Source organism: Triplophysa dalaica, chromosome 4 (assembly GCF_015846415.1).
Source record: "Triplophysa dalaica isolate WHDGS20190420 chromosome 4, ASM1584641v1, whole genome shotgun sequence".
NCBI lineage: Eukaryota > Metazoa > Chordata > Actinopteri > Cypriniformes > Nemacheilidae > Triplophysa > Triplophysa dalaica.
In genome coordinates, this window is record NC_079545.1 from 17139573 (window position 1) to 17158442 (window position 18870).

At 39.2% G+C, this 18870-nt stretch overlaps 1 protein-coding gene across 1 annotated transcript; it reads right to left on the reverse strand.

Annotated features, from left to right (window-relative positions):
• Positions 1–1894: 1894 nt before the first annotated feature.
• Positions 1895–18057, reverse strand: mfsd3 (major facilitator superfamily domain containing 3). The gene is made up of 6 exons (XM_056746937.1): positions 17955–18057; positions 16740–17470; positions 12282–12429; positions 8329–8429; positions 7095–7204; positions 1895–3185 (listed from the first exon to the last, which is right to left on the reverse strand). Exons 2-6 carry the CDS (start codon positions 17428–17430, stop codon positions 2982–2984), a joined length of 1254 nt encoding a protein of 417 aa, XP_056602915.1. The 5' UTR covers positions 17431–17470; positions 17955–18057; the 3' UTR covers positions 1895–2981.
• Between the last annotated feature and the right edge of the window lie 813 nt (positions 18058–18870).

The window sequence follows — 18870 nt, forward strand, 5'->3', positions numbered from 1 at the left end:
TTCAATAGATGCTCTCCTGCAGCATTGGACTCACACCTGTTTAGAAAAATTTAATCAACACTGAGAAAATCTCGTGTCTTTTAGTTTTAGACACCAAAATTCTGACAATAATGCCATGAACAGGCACTCGCTGTTTTCTTGTGGATCACATTTTGCTGAAGTTTTGCTACTTATTCACATTAAACGGACAGTTCAACACAAATTTAAAATATTGTTATCATTTCTTCACCATCATGTCATTTCAAATTTGTATTTGACTTTCTTCTGCATACCACAAAAGAAGATATTTTGAAGGATGGTAATAACCGAACAACGCTGCTATGTATTACATATGGACACAAAAACCAATGCAAGCCGATGGGTAGCGCTACTGTTTGGTTACCATCATCCTTCAAAATATTTTGTTGGGTTCTGCAGAAGAAGGAAAGTCATACAGGTTTGTCAAGAGGGTGAGTAAATAATGACATCATTTTAATTTCTGGGAGAACTATCAAATTGTATCACTCGACTTCAACTTCCTCAATAACTTCAGGTGCAAATCACTATAAGTGCAAAAGGTAAAAATAATCCAGAAACTTAAATTCTGTCATTATGACTCACCCTCATGTTGCTACACACCTACAGTAAAGGCCGTTCTTTTTTTCTAAAAACCTGAAAAATGAGATGTTGGCCAGAATTTTGTAACTGACAGGCGCCATTTACTTCTGCCAAAAAAGAATAAGCATTAACATTCTTCACGATTTTCCAAAGCTTTGAACAAAACAAACAGTGACAGTCAAATGCAAACAGATTTTTCATTTTTGGCGAACACATTTTCCACTGCAGCGCAGAGACCGTTGTGGCACATCAGCCTATTACTCTGACAAAATCAGTTGCCAAATTTAAGCAGTCAGAATTCTGGCTTTTCAACATTACAGTGCACACAAAGAGAAGTTCAATGAGCTTTTTATTTCTGGCCAAACCACCAAGGAAATAATAGCACTATGAAAGGGTGAAGTAGAGTACTATTCACACTTCACAAAAGGAGTCCTAATCCCTCGAACAGGCCGCAAGTAATCATATCTCTGTCATGGTGAGGTGCACTACATATGTGGTCATGGTAAAGGCTGGAGATATGGCTTGACCACTGTTACATCATCTTACAGGGAAAGATCTCCAGGCTCTATCTGGTGAAACACTTCAGAGTTGTATGAATGTTGTTGTTTAGATTTTTGAATAGGAAATTAAGCACAAATGTATGTGATGCTATGATGCTGTTATTTCTGAAAACTAGGTTGTACACCATTACCCAGGACCTCTGTAAAACATGGACAAAGGGATTTTTATTCGATAATCTTATGAAAGCACAGATACACTGAGGGTTTTAGTAATAACTTTTTATTTTAGAGCTAATCAGGTCAGGTAAGACCCTGTGATTTTAATAATGATAATAATAATAATAATAAAAACTTTGAATAGTTGTATTATTCAGTTTTGACAGTCTGTATACATTTCTGTAAATAAGAGTCTAAACTCCAACCTGGAATGATATTATATACAGTATAGGCTACTGGGAGCTCAATTTAGGAAACCTTTGTAACCTAATCTTACCTTTAAGAATTTTAGTTTAAGTGATTTTCTTCGGTTTATTTCTTCTTGTATGGTATATGGTAAGATTACATGAATAAATTATAGTACAATGTAGGTTCAAGTATTCTTATGTACATCAGCTTTTGTAAACCTCACATATCAGAAGAACATCTCATTTTTGGCTCCACGTTATTAAAAATAAGGCAATTAAAACTCATAAGCTGTACAAAATAAACAAAAAAGAGGTTTAGAAACAAAAAAAGGTACAGTAGAGACACAATTACCCACAATCCTTTACCACCTCTCCAGATAAAAAGTTCATATGTCAATTCATTATTACATTTATTCTGTACATTATTATTATTGTCTTTAACTTTCACTTTGAGAACCTCCAACATAGGTCCGATGAGAAGCAAAGCTATATGTAATAACTGAATTATTTGTTTGTGTCATTGCATAGTGAATGCAGAAAACTGAAATACATCATACAGTAAAAAATAACATTTCAATGAATGAATCAACATACAGTATTTTCCAAACATTGAAGAGGTCATACCACAGAGTTTTGCCATGAGTTCCAGCTTTTTGCGTTAGAAAAGATTTGCTTTTTATGGCAATTCATGCATGTGTATATAAAAAGAATTCATAATAAATAATAATAGGGATCTATTTTGTTCTTCCAAACAAATTTGCAGAAAATCCAAAAGAGAAGATTTTATAAGTCACATTTTGCTATTGAAAAAGATCAGGAAAAAACGCATTATTATGATATGGCCTCTTTAATACAAGTATTGCAATTAGAATACATAAAAACACTCACTAAGCTATATTAACATTTTAATACTCACAGCTGTCCCATTTTATTTTGATTAATTTAAATAAAGTGTAAAGGTAAATAACGGACATTCATATTAGGTCGGTCGGACCACAAAAGGAGAAAATAATATGTGCTTTTTGTTTAATTTTTAAGTTCAATAAACAGTGTTTATGATGGAATGTGTAAATGACTAGTGCGCGTTTAACTTTTGAAGCAAAAGTAATGGATTTATACATTTCAACATTATCCATTAGAGGTGAATCTGACTTATGGTATTTTTCCACTTGGTCTCCATTTAATCTTCAGGCACAGTTAACAACATTTCTACACCTCAAAGTTTTGCCATTCAGAGCCGTGACTACACCTTTCATGCTTATTCATTGCAGATGTAAAAAAATTGCATTGTTCTAATGTGAGCTTCTGGCTTTTGTTGAAAGTGCTCCGTGTGGTTCTTGTCAGTGTTAATGCTGGTTATGTCTTAAATAAACCCAAAATGTTTGCATCACTGGTTTTTTGTTACCAGTCTTACACTCTGCACACAATTAAACCTCTTCACACGCTCACACACTGGTGCCATCTGATTGGCTAATACTGGTCACTGAGGCTGCCCTTTGGCCTGTTCCTTTAGGATGCCGGTCTCTGTGGCTTTCCACACGTGTAGAGCACTGCTGGATGTGAGAAAGAGGAAGAGGATGAAGGCTATGGGGTATCCCACAGTGTCCACCATGCCCCCAGCCAGGGCGCTAAAACTCAGCTTCCCCAGGACCTCAAGAGTGGCCAGAAAACTGTAGTGGGTGGCCTGAAGGTAGAAGAGGTCAAGACAGAAAAAGACAGAAAAAGAGCATTACTATCTAACATTATCACTGTGATGCACTGCTGACAGTGCCAGAAACATTTTGCACTGGACTCATGATGGGACAGTAAGAGAAAAATATTGATGAGAGACAGGACTAGGGAAAGCGCCTAAAAGCACCTTTTCTTGAGGACAACGTCTTGATTCTCATTTTTATTTTCACATCAAAACAGATGGAACCTTCTGAATCCTCCCAAACAAGTGCCTCAATTTTCATTCTCCTGAAACCCAGCATACTGTATGGGCTGGGAAAGCAAAGCCAAGCTCATTCCTTCACATGGCCCCGCCACTAAACTTAAGTGAGGTACCTTTATTCCTACAAACTTGTTTAAGGTGTTCTGTTTCTCTCTCCAGGGCCTTTTCAAAAACATTCACAGTATCGGTTTTCGGTCATCCAATACCACCTTAAAACAAACACACACAAACACACACACAAGCCGGTCCCGCTAACGTATGTATGTCATAAGAACATTTCAAATTAACCTACAGTTTACAATCGTCCTCTTGATTATTTTCCTCTGAACGTGAAGGGGGGGTTTAATTGCTTGGAGACCGAGGGAAAACATACCAGCGCTTTTCTTATTGTTTAATGAGTTTGGTAAGTGCCATTAATTCAGCACGTATTGAGTTGATAGAGTGACAAATAGCTGGGAGAGGAGATCACATGCATGCAGCGCAGGGCCATTTAAACAGGACAATACAGGCATGTCAAAGATGAATGAAGGGACGAAACAGGAGAACCTGGGAGGGGAGTGATGTACAGTGAGAACTATTCATTATCATCTCAGAGACACATATACAGTATAAACATACAGAGAAAAGAAATGAATGACGAAAAGAAATTAGGCAACAGAGGATTAGAGAGATACAGTCGGGAGAGATTCTTGTAAAGTGGACAGATTGTTTGATGGCCACATTGTGCTACTAGGGCTAATGGATACGCTTAAAAATGTATATCTCAATATATTTTTTCACGATTATCAATATACACAGCATCTCGATATTTATTTTGTCCTTAATAAATGAAGTATAATTTGGATAGAACATTCAAAAATGTTTAGTGCAAAAAGGCAGTAAAAGGAATAAAGACCTAGTGTCCACTTCGTCCCTGTTTTCTTTCTGCAAACCTTGTGTCACAACATACCAGTACTGACAATAATTTAATAAATAAACAACTCAACACCCCTTTTTCCCTTCAAGGGAAAGTTCACGCATGAATACAATTTCTCTATTCTTTTACTCGCCCTCAAATTCTTCCAAATCTGCATACATTTCTTTGTCCTGATTAACACAGAGAAAGATATTTAGAAGAACAGTTCTTGACCACCATTGACTACCATAGTAGGAAAAACTAGTCGGAAGTAATAAGTGCCCTAAAACGGTTTGCTTTCTTTTATTCTTCAAAATATCTTCTTTTGTGTTCAACAGAACAAAGAATTTAATGAAGCAATTTTTTCTACTATGGTAGTCAATGGTGGGCAATAACTGTCTGGTTACAAGCATTCTTTCAAATGTGTTTCTCTGTGTTCATCAGAACAAATACATTTATACAGATTTGGAACAACTTGAGGGTGAGTAAATGAAGACAGAATTTTAATTTTTGGGTGAAATTATTCTTTAAGAGCCATAATGACATGTTACGTTTTGTAGTACTCAGGAGCAGGGGCGGTGGCGCTAGGGGTGGGCTTAAGGGGCTGAAATCCCAAAGGTTTTCACTAAAGCCCTGAATATTTTTATTACAAAGAACCTGTATGAATAACTTGGGAATGTTTACATTTTGCCTCTTTTAGATCCAAGAGTTTGTTACTTTAATGTAGATGCGCCGCAAGCGCTCAAATGATGTTTGCCCATGCATGTATTAGACACGTAAAATTACAAAAATTAAAGTATCGGAAAAAAGATGCATTCTATCTAAAAGCGAATGCTCACCCAGACCTGCCTGAAACGCCTCATGTAACCACACCCCCACAAATCTACGTCAATTGGTGGTATGATTTGATTGAGACCGCCCAAATGTATATGCAAATAAGGTGGGTGTACCTGTCAGTTCAATTGCTTTGGAACCTGATGTTGCAAATATGGTAAGGGGTGTTATATTTCAGTAACACAATGCAGTATTCAACCAATCACTACGCACTGGTTAACTGGCCAATCATAGCACACCTCGCTTTTCACAGGGAGGCAGAGCAAAGTGGAGATACAAACATGCACGGTATGTGGTAACACCGTTTTTTAACCTTGAATCTTGTACACATTGCATTACATCTAAAACAAAGATAAAATTCATTACGGGGGGGGCTCCAGGCTAGGGCAAACAACGAGACTAGAGCCCTCGTCCAGGACAAAGGGGTGAACACTCTGGGTCTGGGGAAGGAAACCGACCCCAGAGCCTTCTACTCCGGACAGCATGCCAAATCTGTTACAATTTCTAAGCTTAATTAAACCGACGACTATTTTAATTATTTGTTAATGGCTCATAAAAAAGAGAGCAACATTGTTGTGGTGCGCATGTGGTGCGGCATGCTCTTCGTTTCTAGTGCGTCAGTGCTGAATTTTTTTTTGCCAGAACCTTCGTAATGTGCACAACTCATGGTTGCTTAGAAACGGAAGATGCCACAACCGCACAAGCTCCCAAGAGCTTTGAAAAATCGACAGGCTCTCGTTTTTAGATGAGAAATGTGTATTCTGACACATTTATGGATATCTATAGAGGCTAAGCTCTGGATCTCCAGTCACCCTAGAACCGCCCCGGCTCATGAGTGTTGGTGCTTTCTTTGGCACAATAATCTTAATTTTTAACAATATTCTACATTGTGATATTCTATAATTTCATGTCTTAAGCACAACTCATCTCAATGATATCTAAAATGTAATACATGTGTGCTACTGTCTATTGGTACATTACAGTGCACCATGTTGCCTACAGCCTGAAGAATTCTTGAAAAAAAAAACCTCAAACCTAACCTAACCTTCAAAACGGAAAATTGCTGGTTTGACTTAACCTCAGGTTAAACCTTGGCACTTAACCTCATGTTAAACTAAAGCAGAGGTCACCACAGAGCAAATTGCTTGAAATAAAATGACATGACTTTAACTTGTCTTTCTCCACATAATGGAATTTTTCATTGCGACAACACAGAACCAACAGTCTATTTTTAAAGGGTCTCTCTTTCTTTCTTTCTTTCTTTCTTTCGTTCGTTCGTTATACACACAAACAATAAGAATAATAGCTGAAACGCAGTAGAAATTATTGTCCAGGACTCCTCGGGACAACATCATCTCATGATCTGAAAGGTGGCTGAGCTCCCGTAAAGCTACAAACAAAACAAACCAGTTTTGAAATTGACACATGGAGCCGTGGTGCTCATGCGGATAACATGTGAGGGAACCACCTTGATAAATAAATAAAAGAATCAGATGTCAAATCTACTGTTCTATTAGCAGGAATTTGAGCACTCTTCGTAACGCGTGCGCTTTGTAGGTGATTGATGCGACATGTTTGAAATCGGTTGACGTGTGGCGCTAAAGAGAGTGTGATATCTGCACGGCTCTCTTACTGGAGCTGGTGACTGACAGATGAATGAGCTTTTGACTGCTGTGATATCCCCGTGCACGCGGCAGACAGATAAACTCTCAGGCTTACAGCCTGTTGTGGATTTCTACCTGTCAACAAATATCAAAAACTAAAAGATGCGTGTTTTGTTTCTTCTGAGCTCGGCTTATGAACAAATGCGAAAACAGATTTGTCAAACGACTGACCTCGGGTGAACGTGTGCAGTGTTGTTCGCAGCTTGCTTTAGCCTGTAAGGAAGGGCGAGGGGTGTGGTCAGTTGAAGGGGGGGTGGAGTGTGATACCTGTATGCTCTCATCGGCTCTCTGGGTGCAGTTCATCATCAAGGTGAAGGTGAGAGTCGTGATGAGACCGGCTATGAAATGCTGCAAACCCAGACTCAGCACAGCCATACCTGTGAGAGAGAGAGAGAGAGAGAGAGAGAGACAGACTGACATTCTTCTCACCATCTTTAAAACCTTTAATCTATTTCCCTTCAATTGACACTTAAAAAAAGTTATTTGGGGGGTTTTGATTGATTACTGAATTACTTGTGTAATGTCCAGTGCATACACTACATGTCATGAATCTCAAAATCAATTTTTACCCGAACCTGACCAACAAATTTTTTCGTTTTCACATTCAGCTCCATCTGAATTATTCACTGGAAGTGTTTAGTTCTGCCTAACAAGACTTCTCCATTTATTATCCAGAAACCACAGGAAGGAAAATCAGCTCTTCTGAGGCATCCGGTCTCATACAATATTGAAAAATATTTTCTGCAGAACTTTATCATTCTTTTCTTTTTGGAGGGGGGCGTGTAAAGTAGCTTTGTTCTGTTTCATATGGGAGGGCGTCAGAAAGAGAGAGAGTATAAGAGAGATGAGGGAGTTGTCAAACAGAAGCTCGCTGACAAAAACATCTCCACTAAAAAGCCGCGACATCACGAGGAGGAATAAATACAGTGGCAGAAAATACAGGGTAAAACAGCTAAAACGCGAGAGCTTCTCCCTTTTCCTTTATCATTTTCATTAAATAAACATCCAAAGCACCTGTGAGGAAAAGAGACAGCGTGAGTAACTGAGAGAGAGGGTTGAAATGGATTCATTCACTTATTAAAGTGAGCCGTGAGAATACTTGAGGTAAAATAGCGTTGACTTCCACAGTCTGAAACAGAAACGCAAATCCACTTAAGCAAGTCGAACTGCCACACATCGTGTTTGACATAACATCTGTATGATTTCCTCTATACAGCTCAAGCATAACATTTCGCTTGAATTGTGCTAAATACAAGTGATGGCACTGTGACAAAAGGCTATCGCACCAGCTGTATAGGACTCTTGGATATCAAAATTGTCTATTGTATAGATCAGGATATTGTATATAGCTATTGTATAGATATAATACAATAGCTCTCTCTGTACCATTAAATTCACTTCGCCTTTAAATTAAACCCTGTATCAGGATACAAACTATTTGTGTATATTATTGTAAAAAACAGTACATTAAGTCTCTGAGACAGACATGTGTGTGTCTCACCTTTCATAAGAGGTGAAGGTTCCAGCACTACTAGCAATGAGCTCTGGAAGACCATGCTGAACGTCCGCATCATAAACACACGTCTCATAAGCAGTCCAATACTGTGAAAAGAAAAGAGATAAGGCTCAGATCCAATCGACATCATTCATAATCAGAAACTTCCATTATTTAAACAATTTTTTAGAGAAAAACACTCTATGCACATGTTTAAACACATGCAGTGTGATTGCTTACACACTTCATTGATTCGCTATTAGCAGTTCAGAATCCCCCAGTGAACTTTCTTCACTACATAATCAATAACGCAACAAGATCCACAGGCATGGGCAGATTAACCTCATTAGTGACCATCACGCACCTAATACACAAACACATTGTTTTCTCCAAGCTCCATCAGAAACTGAAACATTCCTATAAAGCCCCATCGAGTATGTCCTTTCCATGTGAACAGACTCGGAGGCCCCCAACAGAGAAAGAGAGATGGAGTTGTGAGTAAAGGTCAGCTGGACATTGAGAGAAGAGCGAGGAATCGGCTGTCATTTCAAACCAGTCTTTTACTGTAGATCTACACGAACCCAGTCAACAGCAGCCGGTCAGACAGAAAGCCAATCTCCCATTATTCTCATGCAAACACCCTCCCTACATCCACTCAATAACGCTCTTTCATATTTCACTCTGATGAGAGGAGAGAAAGAGAGAGAACTGCAGGGCAGACGCAGAGAGAGAGAAGGGTGCGAGAAATGGAAAGCAAGTCTGAAACAGGCGTATAACACGAGCAGTTAGGTCCGATAAGATTCGTACTCTCAGATTGCTGATGGCGATCACTGTATGGGGGTCAGTTTTTGGTCACTCGAGCGTTTCAGATGGGGCCGGGATAAGTGTCCAAATTAGCTTTTAGTGGCCCTGAACAGACAACGGCAGAAACCCAATCTGTGGGAAGCAAGACCTGAATGCACGACTGTGTCGAATGAACGAGCCCCCTGCGAGTGTAAAACTTTACATTCCTCCCCATTCACGAACAACTGCATTTAGCATTGAGAGAGAAAGAGAGAGAAAAGAGAAGGAATTAAGAGAAAGCAAATATTTTAATTTTGCACTTTTAAAGGTAAAACATGTCATTCATGTGCTGCAGGGGCATCAAACAAATTTGCCAAGGCAATAGATTATAAACACGCAGGATGATGTCAAATTTTGCCTAAAATCTCAGCCAGCTAAGCCACTTCCACTCTCATAACAATGAAGTAATTTATCAAATTTCAGCGAAGTGACAGCACTATGGCTGAGCATTGCCGAGTGCTGTGATTAGGCCTGCAACAAACGATTATTTTGATAGTTGATTAATCTAACGATTATTGGACCGATTAATCGACTAATCGTCTATTATTTCAATGACTAATTGGTACTTTTTTAATGATTATTCAGCTTTTGCAACTAGTTAAAACATTGAGTTATACATAATTTACATAATAAATAAAATCACTAAAGCCTTTGAAATTTGTATTAATGAACTTGAACCAACTGGTTACTCTCTTTAAGTTTGCTGATTCTGTCCAACTCGAATCACACAAATACTCTCTACAAACTTTTAAATACAAATAAATAAATAAATCAGGTACATTACAGACCAAACATTTTTTTAAATGTAAACAAATCTCTTGACAGAAGCATTAAGCAGCATTTCTTTGACAACAGTTCAGATTAACTCTCTCTCGCCAGCCTTTCTAAAAAAAATGTTGCCAGCCTACGCCAGCGTTTTTTAACATTTTACCAAATCTTAATCTCTCACAGTACATTTTCTGTAAAGAATATATGGACAAACAATATGTCCAATGAAAGAACAGAGTCTCTGCTTGTAAACAAAGGAAACCGTATTCTTCTATCTTCATTTGTTCTTTTTTTATCACCCCTTAGATGTGGGTAGGTTTCTTCAAAAATGTATCACTTTGATTAAACAGCTGAGATAATTAACTTTTTTTGTCAAAGATTCCGCCCAGATTACACTCAGAAAAATCATTAAAACCGATAAGAAATATATGTTCTGGGATTCTGTACTTTTTCCCCAAAGGTGTGTAACAGCCCCACCTGCTGTAGAACAGTATAAACACTGATTGCCGTAATAACTATGCCTTGGCGGGGAACCGTTTTTTTTATGATGAGATATCTTGTCAATGGTGGTGAAAGAGTTAATGAAAAAGAGCAAGTAACAGAAGAAAATATTAAAAAATCAAATTGTGATATTGCTGGCCCTTCAATTAAGTCACGTAATCAAACGACTACTCGACAACAAGAATATTTGTCGAAACTAATCGTTTCAGCCCTAGCTGTTATCAAGCTAGAGCAAGTACAAAAGTGTACTTCCTTTTTTCTATTTGTGGATGTAGCTTGAAATGTATGGCTTGAAAGCTTTCCCCTTTTTGGTTGTCGATGTAGTGTTGACTCACATCGCTGATCGTAATCCTAGATGCATCTTGAAGTGACTGAGTGACCCCCCTTGTTGTTCGCTACGGATGCTATGTGCGCCAGATGTAACTGAGCTGGCTGAGACAAAACGCGGGAGTGATTGTTAGAGTCTATTAATGTTTTCAAACAGGTTGCCTAAACACTCGCCCTAGAGCCGTTGAACACGTTTGAATTGAGGCACTAAAATTATTAATAGAAAATAAATCAAAACTAAAACAAATTAATCTTAAAAAGCAACATAAAAATTAAACAAATTCAGAATAAAATGACAAAAGCACATAACAGAATATTACTGAAAACAATATCACAGTGATACACAACACACAGCTTGACCAATCAGAATCAAGGACTGGAACTAATCGTTTTGTAAAGGGAATCAAATAACGTACAGCATGGATCGCTCTGAACCTATGTTATGCATTTGGTAGACGCTTTTATCCAAAGTTGTTTTATCCAAAGGTTGCTGGTTCGATCCCAGCAGCCACCACCAGTGTGTCCTTGAGCAAGACACTTTACTCCACGTTGCTCCAGGGGGATTGTCCCTGTAATAAGTGCACTGTAAGTCGCTTTGGATAAAAGCGTCTGCCAAATGCCTAAATGTAAATGTAATGTAAATGTAAAGTATTTACAGTACAAATATCTTATCGCTAGCCTATGTGTATTCTCCGAAAAACAAACCCACAACCTTTGCACTTCTAACACAATGCTCTACAAATTAAGCAGAACATGTGTTTCCACATTATCGGCCAAGACTAATATAAGATGGCTGGGGAATCGTCCACAGCTCTAAAGGAAGTGAACAATTACCTTACTCTCAGGTTATTATTAGACCAACATTACATCATTTTAACTCAAGCACACTCCAATGCCTTAATAGCTCTTATCAAGTGTAGATGCTCATGTTACGCAATCCAGTGGTGTATAAAACTGAAATGCATGTTGTTTCCACTATGATAAGCTATATGTACTGTAATGTGTGCCGATGTGTACAATGGAGACATGCCACTGTCTGACTTCTCTTTAAACAGTTTAGACAAACAAATCCTATAGTATTATATATGACACTCATGTAAACTGGTCACATATCAAGGCAACGTGTCAGTATGGCGCAAAGTACATATATACTGTATAGAATGTGTGTGTTTGTGTGTGCATGTCTATATTAACACATTTCCTTTTCTATCTCTCTCTAACACACACTCTATGTCTCCTTTTCTCACGCCTGGGGTTGAGATGGGTGAAGAGATATAGTGAGAAAACACTGAGAAGGTGCCGTCGCTGTGTTTCTTTCACAGAGAGATGGTGGATGAGACCAGCTGATAAAGGAAGAGGGGGCCGAAGAGGCTTTGAGAAAAGTGTAAAAAAACATTCAAAGAACGAAGTCTTCCATTTCTGCAACATTGTGGCAAAGCATTGTATGGATGAAAAGGATGTTACAGTTGATTTCACCATTGCTTTATCACACAATACAAACACACACATACACATCGTACCTGTATTGGGAGAGTAAAAAGCCCCCAATTGAGGAGCCACAGATGGAGAATGCCATGGCAACCACCCCGTTCCACACCCCCAGCTCTCTGGCTGTCATGTGGTGGTCCAGCAGGAAAAGTGGGAACATGGTTATCGCACCCTGTTCACCTGTACAGGAAACAAAATGACATGAGCTCACAAACAGATCAACGAATATAAAGGATCTTTCAGAAACCAATAAGAGACTATTCAAAATAAAGGATCATAATATATTGCATCAGACCCTTTTTAGAAATTGGTGTTTGGAGTTAAACTCATGACACAATCCACGGATCAAAGTAAAAAAACATACAACTTGTTCTCCGAGAACGAAAAAGTGATAACCTGAGCACATACCGCAATGTTTTTACTCCTCAAACGATTGCCTCGCAGTCATTTTTCAGAGTTTGTCACTTAAATTCAGACGAATATGACAAAAGCTGACAGAGAAAACATTGCTGTTACACCGACATTGCAGAGTCCTGCGTTGCTGCGCGATAGCAGGCTCTCAGAGGCCCCGGTAACGCGCCGCAGTGTATTATTTAACGCTATTGTCATTATTTATGGAGTCTGCCTTCAGTTCGAGGCTGACTGACAGCTCTGAGACCGCCGTCAAACAGATCCTGGGCTTCCGGGGTCCCCGAGATGAAACCGGTGAGAAACAAAAACAGAAAATCAAATCAAAAATCTGACGTTTCTGCCAGAGTTCTGCTACGGTCGCTTACAGCGCCACGTGAACGCTTTGACGTCGCTCTTTTTGTGGGACACCGAGTCTGACAGTAGAGCAAAATTTGTAAGGGCTTTTGTAAAGTCTGTAATGTGGTGGAAACATCGAATAATGGAACTTTTTGTTTTAACCATTCAGCAGATCTGCCTTTTCGTCTCATAAAGCAGATATGCTTCCCATGTCCAATAATTTCTGGAGTGATATATCAAGACTCAATTAAAGGGATATTTCACTCAAAAATATAAAAATAATTTAGCAGAACACAGAAGAAGATATTTTGAAGAATGTTGGTAACCGAACAACGGCGGTACCTGAATTGACTTTGGACTGGCACTTGAATATGTTTCGTGTCCATACTATAGAAGTGAATGGGTTAGCCACAAAAAGTATCAATGTGGACCTATTGCTATTAAAAATATGCCTATGCAAGACTAATTATATAATCTAACAGATACCACATACAGAACCTTCTACGGCTCTTCATTACCACATTAAGCAATATAGGTAAATATATACAGAAGACCAAAGATAAATGATTACTCAAGTACTCTGATGCTTTAGATCATCCCACATAAGCAATCTGGACATGCACTCCACCATTATGCCTCAATTTTTTTCTCCTATGCTGTTTCAAACTAATTATTTTTTATGCAGGGACTGAAAACAAACAACAAGGCTGCTTATTTTGTCTATAAATAATCTCAGAGCAACAATTGTCCATTTCACATGGGATTTCATTAGACATCCACAACAACACAAAGTGGAGAAAAGCAGGAGGCAACAGCATGGGGAGGAGACGGGGAGACCGGGGTGTGAAAGAGCGAGAGAGATGAGATGCTCTATCAGTTCTCCTCTGTTTGAAACGACAGATAATGGGGAACAGAGTGAGATAAGATAAAAATAACAGATGTTGAATGAAATGAAAGGGTACTCCAGCAAAAAGGTAAAGAAAACGCTCTATAATTGTGGTACTAGTTCCTGCCCGCCATTGACTACCCTAGGAACATTTTTGTGTTCTTTTGGACACAGAAGAAGATATTTTAAAGAATATAGGAAAGTAAACATTTCTGGGGCACTGGGGCACTACCAGAATTTTTTAAGAATTCTTGTAACCAAACAGTTCTTGGCAAAAGATTATAATGGTAGTAGTCAATGGTGGCCAAGAACTGTTTGGTTATGAGCACTCTTCCAAATATCTTTCTGTGTTTATCAAATAAATTGAATACAGATTTTGAACAACTCGAGGGTGAGTTAATGAAGACAGAATTTTCATTTTTGGGTGAACTGTCCCTTTAATTGGCTTAAAGGTAACATGTTTTAAACCTTTAAGATGACCCAATGAACAAGCCCATGCACAAACACTGACAAAACTAAAGAATCACTAAAGTGTGTGAAAGTATGAGGTGCTGACTAAAACCAGCGCTATGATACATCTCCGAACTCCCCAGAGTCTTTAGCATGGGAACAGGCTGATCCTCCTCTGCCTGTAGCTACAAGCAACTATAAGGAACCTCTGCCCCTCCCAGGTCTTGTAGGTCACTGTGCCGTGTGTATCTGCATCTGCATGTACTTGAGCCGGTCACATATCTCCATTGTAGAGACTCCTCAACCAACAACAAACCAGGTCTCTAAGGACCTGTGAGGTCAAAATACGTCTAGTTTATTCTCTTTATGTTGTGGGACACAATGACATAATTGTTTGGACAAAACAAAAGCATCCCGAACTATCACTGGCACCGTAAGTTATGTGAACGTGAGAGAATAAATGGAGAGAACAGTGCAGCATCCTATTCAAAGTGTGTGACGTAAGCTAACATGTCTTAAATTAAGAACTTTCTCAGCGTTCACACCCGAGTCACACAATGGTCCAAACAATGAGGGAAATATTTAGGTCAGCAAGAAGTCATCACATACATTTACTGATCTTCATTCATTCATTCTAGAATTTTTCTCCACCACTTTCTAGTCTTGCGGTCTCTCATCATATCGATGCCCCTGCCCAATGCAACACACTGTCTGTCTCTCTCAGTCACTTTCTCTTATAGTTGACCATGTGGTGGGTGATCATTAATTCATCCCCCCTGCAGTCCTCCGCGTTCCCTCTGGAAAATATTTGCCTCCTGCTCGCGTCACCCCTGAGTCGCCCCATAAGCCCCTCCTTTCCCTGATCCCTTCTGTGCAGAATGAAGAGAGGGTACAGTCAGGCTATAGAAACTTGTGTTTGTTAGGTATATATAGCAAGAGAGATAGACAGAGACAGACAGAGCAAAATTGTTTATCTTCTCCAAATGAATCTAGTTTTAAGCCCTCACACTCCCTCCCGCCTCCACCTGGACTCTTCCCAGGGAAGCTCCACGTCTGGCCACATCCCAGCCCCCTTCACCCCCCCATCATCCTCCACGCTGAGATGGACTTTATTCTGTGACCCCCTCCTTTACTCTTTATGAACGCTTGAGATGAGAGAAGCTGTATACAACACACGTGTTACAACAGAAGTACTGGATGGATACAAGTATGGACAGACATAGTGTCTGATTTGTTTTGTTCTTTAACTAAGACACTTAACATTAATCTACAATCCAATATCAACATTTTTCAAAGTTACAAAGGTTCAAAAACCTAAAACAATTAAGTTAAAATATGTGGACTTTGGTACTTCTCAGCCTCTCAGTAGATGTTAATGTTCCATCCTTAATCTGGAGTATGTTAATAGTTTAAAAATAATATTTATTGTCTTGTTGATCTTTCAGGGACATACCTTAAGATGAATTCTGTTAATGCATTAGTAAAAAGGTTTGTGTCGTCTGAAGTGCTGTTTAATAGGGTTTATAATGATGATCAGGGAGACCAGAGATTAAGGAGGAGCTCCCCCTAGTTCTGTCTGCTTTAGTCTGCTGGAGCTCATCCGATTAAGGTGCCACCTCTCTCTATCATCTCTCTCTCTCTTTGCCAGACAAACATCCAGACAAAGCAAAAAAAAGACCAGATATCTGATAAAAAAGTATTTCACAGAATGTTACACACAAGTAAGCCACATAAAAAAACATATTTCTCATTTCAGTTTTCAATTGAAAACACCACGGACACAAAGAGGCTCTAATCCTACCGTAATCCCCTTCTGGTACCAAACACCAAATTCAGTCCATTGAAAGTGACTCATTAGCTGTGCATTTATGTCTAAATTCGGGATTCTGATTATGACACGAGAGTTTGTGATTAAGAAGTGGACAAAAGGTTTAAGATCGACATCTGAATTTAAGATTTTCTGAACTGTTTGACCCAATAGTCTCCGGTTCCTGGTGTTTCACAGACGTTGAAGAGTTAACATAAAAAAGGAGCAAGGCTGCCATCTTGTGGTAAACCAACACTCTGTCATACATGTTAAAAACAGAAATGAAGTGTGTGTCATGTTTTTATATTTTCCTTACTGATACTTATAAAGTGACATTGTAATATGCAGGTTGACTTCTTTTGAAGAGTGTAGCCATTATGCTGCTTTCAACACATACAGTTCTATGTCTTCAAGTATATGACATTTCAGACTGTGGTCAAACCAATGCTTTGGGTTTAGGATGGGACTATTATGTATATGAATTTAACTACAAAACGTCTTTATTCTCTTTATTTATATAAAAGCATCAAGTAAGTAAATATGATAGAAAGCATCTCCAAATAAAATTGTCATTGGGGTTGATGCTGAATTACAATTTACCTAGCTTGTAAGTAAGGACGTAGAATGCTGTCCATGATGTTCCTGGCACAGACAGAAGTTTCCTCCAAACCTTCCAGGGCTGCATCGCATCCCTTGACCCTCTCCGTCCTTCTGCTTGCCCCCGTGCCGACTCTCCATCCAACACCGGGGCACCCCACACGAACAGAGCAATACCACCATACAGACAGGCCAGCAGAGTAAACATCCAGCCCCATCCTGCAACATCAATCACAGCCAGAAGCCCTCCTCCAGCAAACACAGATCCAGCTTTATATCCCACTACCTGAACCGTGTTCCCGAGGCCCACCTCTCCCTGCCCCTTCAGCAGCCGCACAGCCGCTCCATCGGCTGCAATGTCCTGAACCGAAGCCAGCAAATTCATAGCGAGCAGGGAGCCTGCTACACCCATGTACTGAACATCAGGTGCAAGGGTGGCACTGACCAAACAGGTAAGGGCCAAGCCAGATACTGTGCCCACCAACCAGCAGCGCTTGGTGCCTGTACGGTCCACCAGAGGAGCCCAAAGGACCTTGAGCACCCAGGGGAAGTAGAGGATTTTGGTAAGGCTGATGCGAGTGAGGGAGTGGCCGGCACCTCGCAGGTACACTGGGAGCAGGGACGACTGCAGGCCATATGGGATACCCTGGATGAAGTACAGGAGACCCAGGAACACCAGCTTGTCGTTCATCATTGGGACAGATAGGTTAGGAGAGCCTCAGCTCATGGCTGTACTGTGGAAGGAACACAAGAAGGGTGTTTGACCAGGACCTGCTGGATCAGCAGCATATCGGATTGATTCACTTTAAAGGAATAACATTTTCATATAAAAAGTAAATCATCGTGATCTCACCAGAAAACCATATTCAATAGTTATGAAGATACAATTCATTCACTGCATATGTGATGTATTCATACATTCATTTATAATGTGGACATCACTGTCTAGAATAGTTGTATTGAACTCTGTGAAAGTTTACAGAGTCGTTAGGTATCTTTTATAAACCACGCATTTTGCTAAATACAATTCGCAAAAATGGGAAAGGTAACGTAATCTTTGTTTATAATATCGTTAAGGCGCTCCGTCAAAGAACCATACGCTTTATTTGAAGGAGACTTTCGTTTATAAATTAACGTTAAAACCACTGAAATAACATCCACAGAATCGGACACATAACACAATTTATTTTAGTATTACATAAACGTGAATGTATTTACAGATAAATGTCTCCTTCACCCGCTGTGCTCGATGCTGCATAACCTCTATTTCCAATCTTCAGCACTTCCGCGGGAGCTGGTGACGTGGGCACGCACAGACAGCCAATCAGCAGAACGAGTATGAGAGTTCAACAGCGCCACCCACGACAAAAGCGGTACTGCACGTAAGGACAGACCAACGCATTGTGCTGTTTCTCGATCTAGTAATGCGACACCATGGCCCTGTTTTTAGTCGCAAACGTAATATTTATCCCTACGCAAAATATTTATTTACGATATTATATCTTAATTTTCTGTAAGTACCAGTTGACAACCATTTAAAACGAAATCACAATTACGAGTAACGTTAAGGTTGATCCCAGCAAACACAGAATGTTGCCTCAACGTTGAATGTTGCCTCAACGTTAGTTTTTGGTTCTAAGAACGTTCTTTTCAGGTTAATTTTTTTGCAACCAGAAAATTACGTTTCCAGAACGTTCCAGGCTGTTTCGTTTTTAAATAACCAGAAAATAACCTTCCCTGATGATTCTTTTTTTTGGTAATTGTTTAATGGTAAAAATCAGTGACATGTGCAATACAGAAATTATAAGATCACATTATCACATGTTATACTGACCAAATGAAATGAATAAATGTGACCTTTAATGGCTGCAGATAATAAACTAGTTAAGCTTAATGAAAATACAATCACATATATCCATGTGTATTTATTTAGTGTGGTTGTCTGTTACTGTTTGTGTGTGCGCTCGAGCACGTCATTCTCCGCTCTGCCGCGCACTCCCATCAAAAAAAAAAGTACCGATCATTTCGTTTTACCTGACCCACTAACACATTAGTTAAGCGGTTTATTTATTTAAATGTTTTTATTTAAAAACGTACAGATTTGAGAGTAAACTTATATTTGCGTGATTGTCGA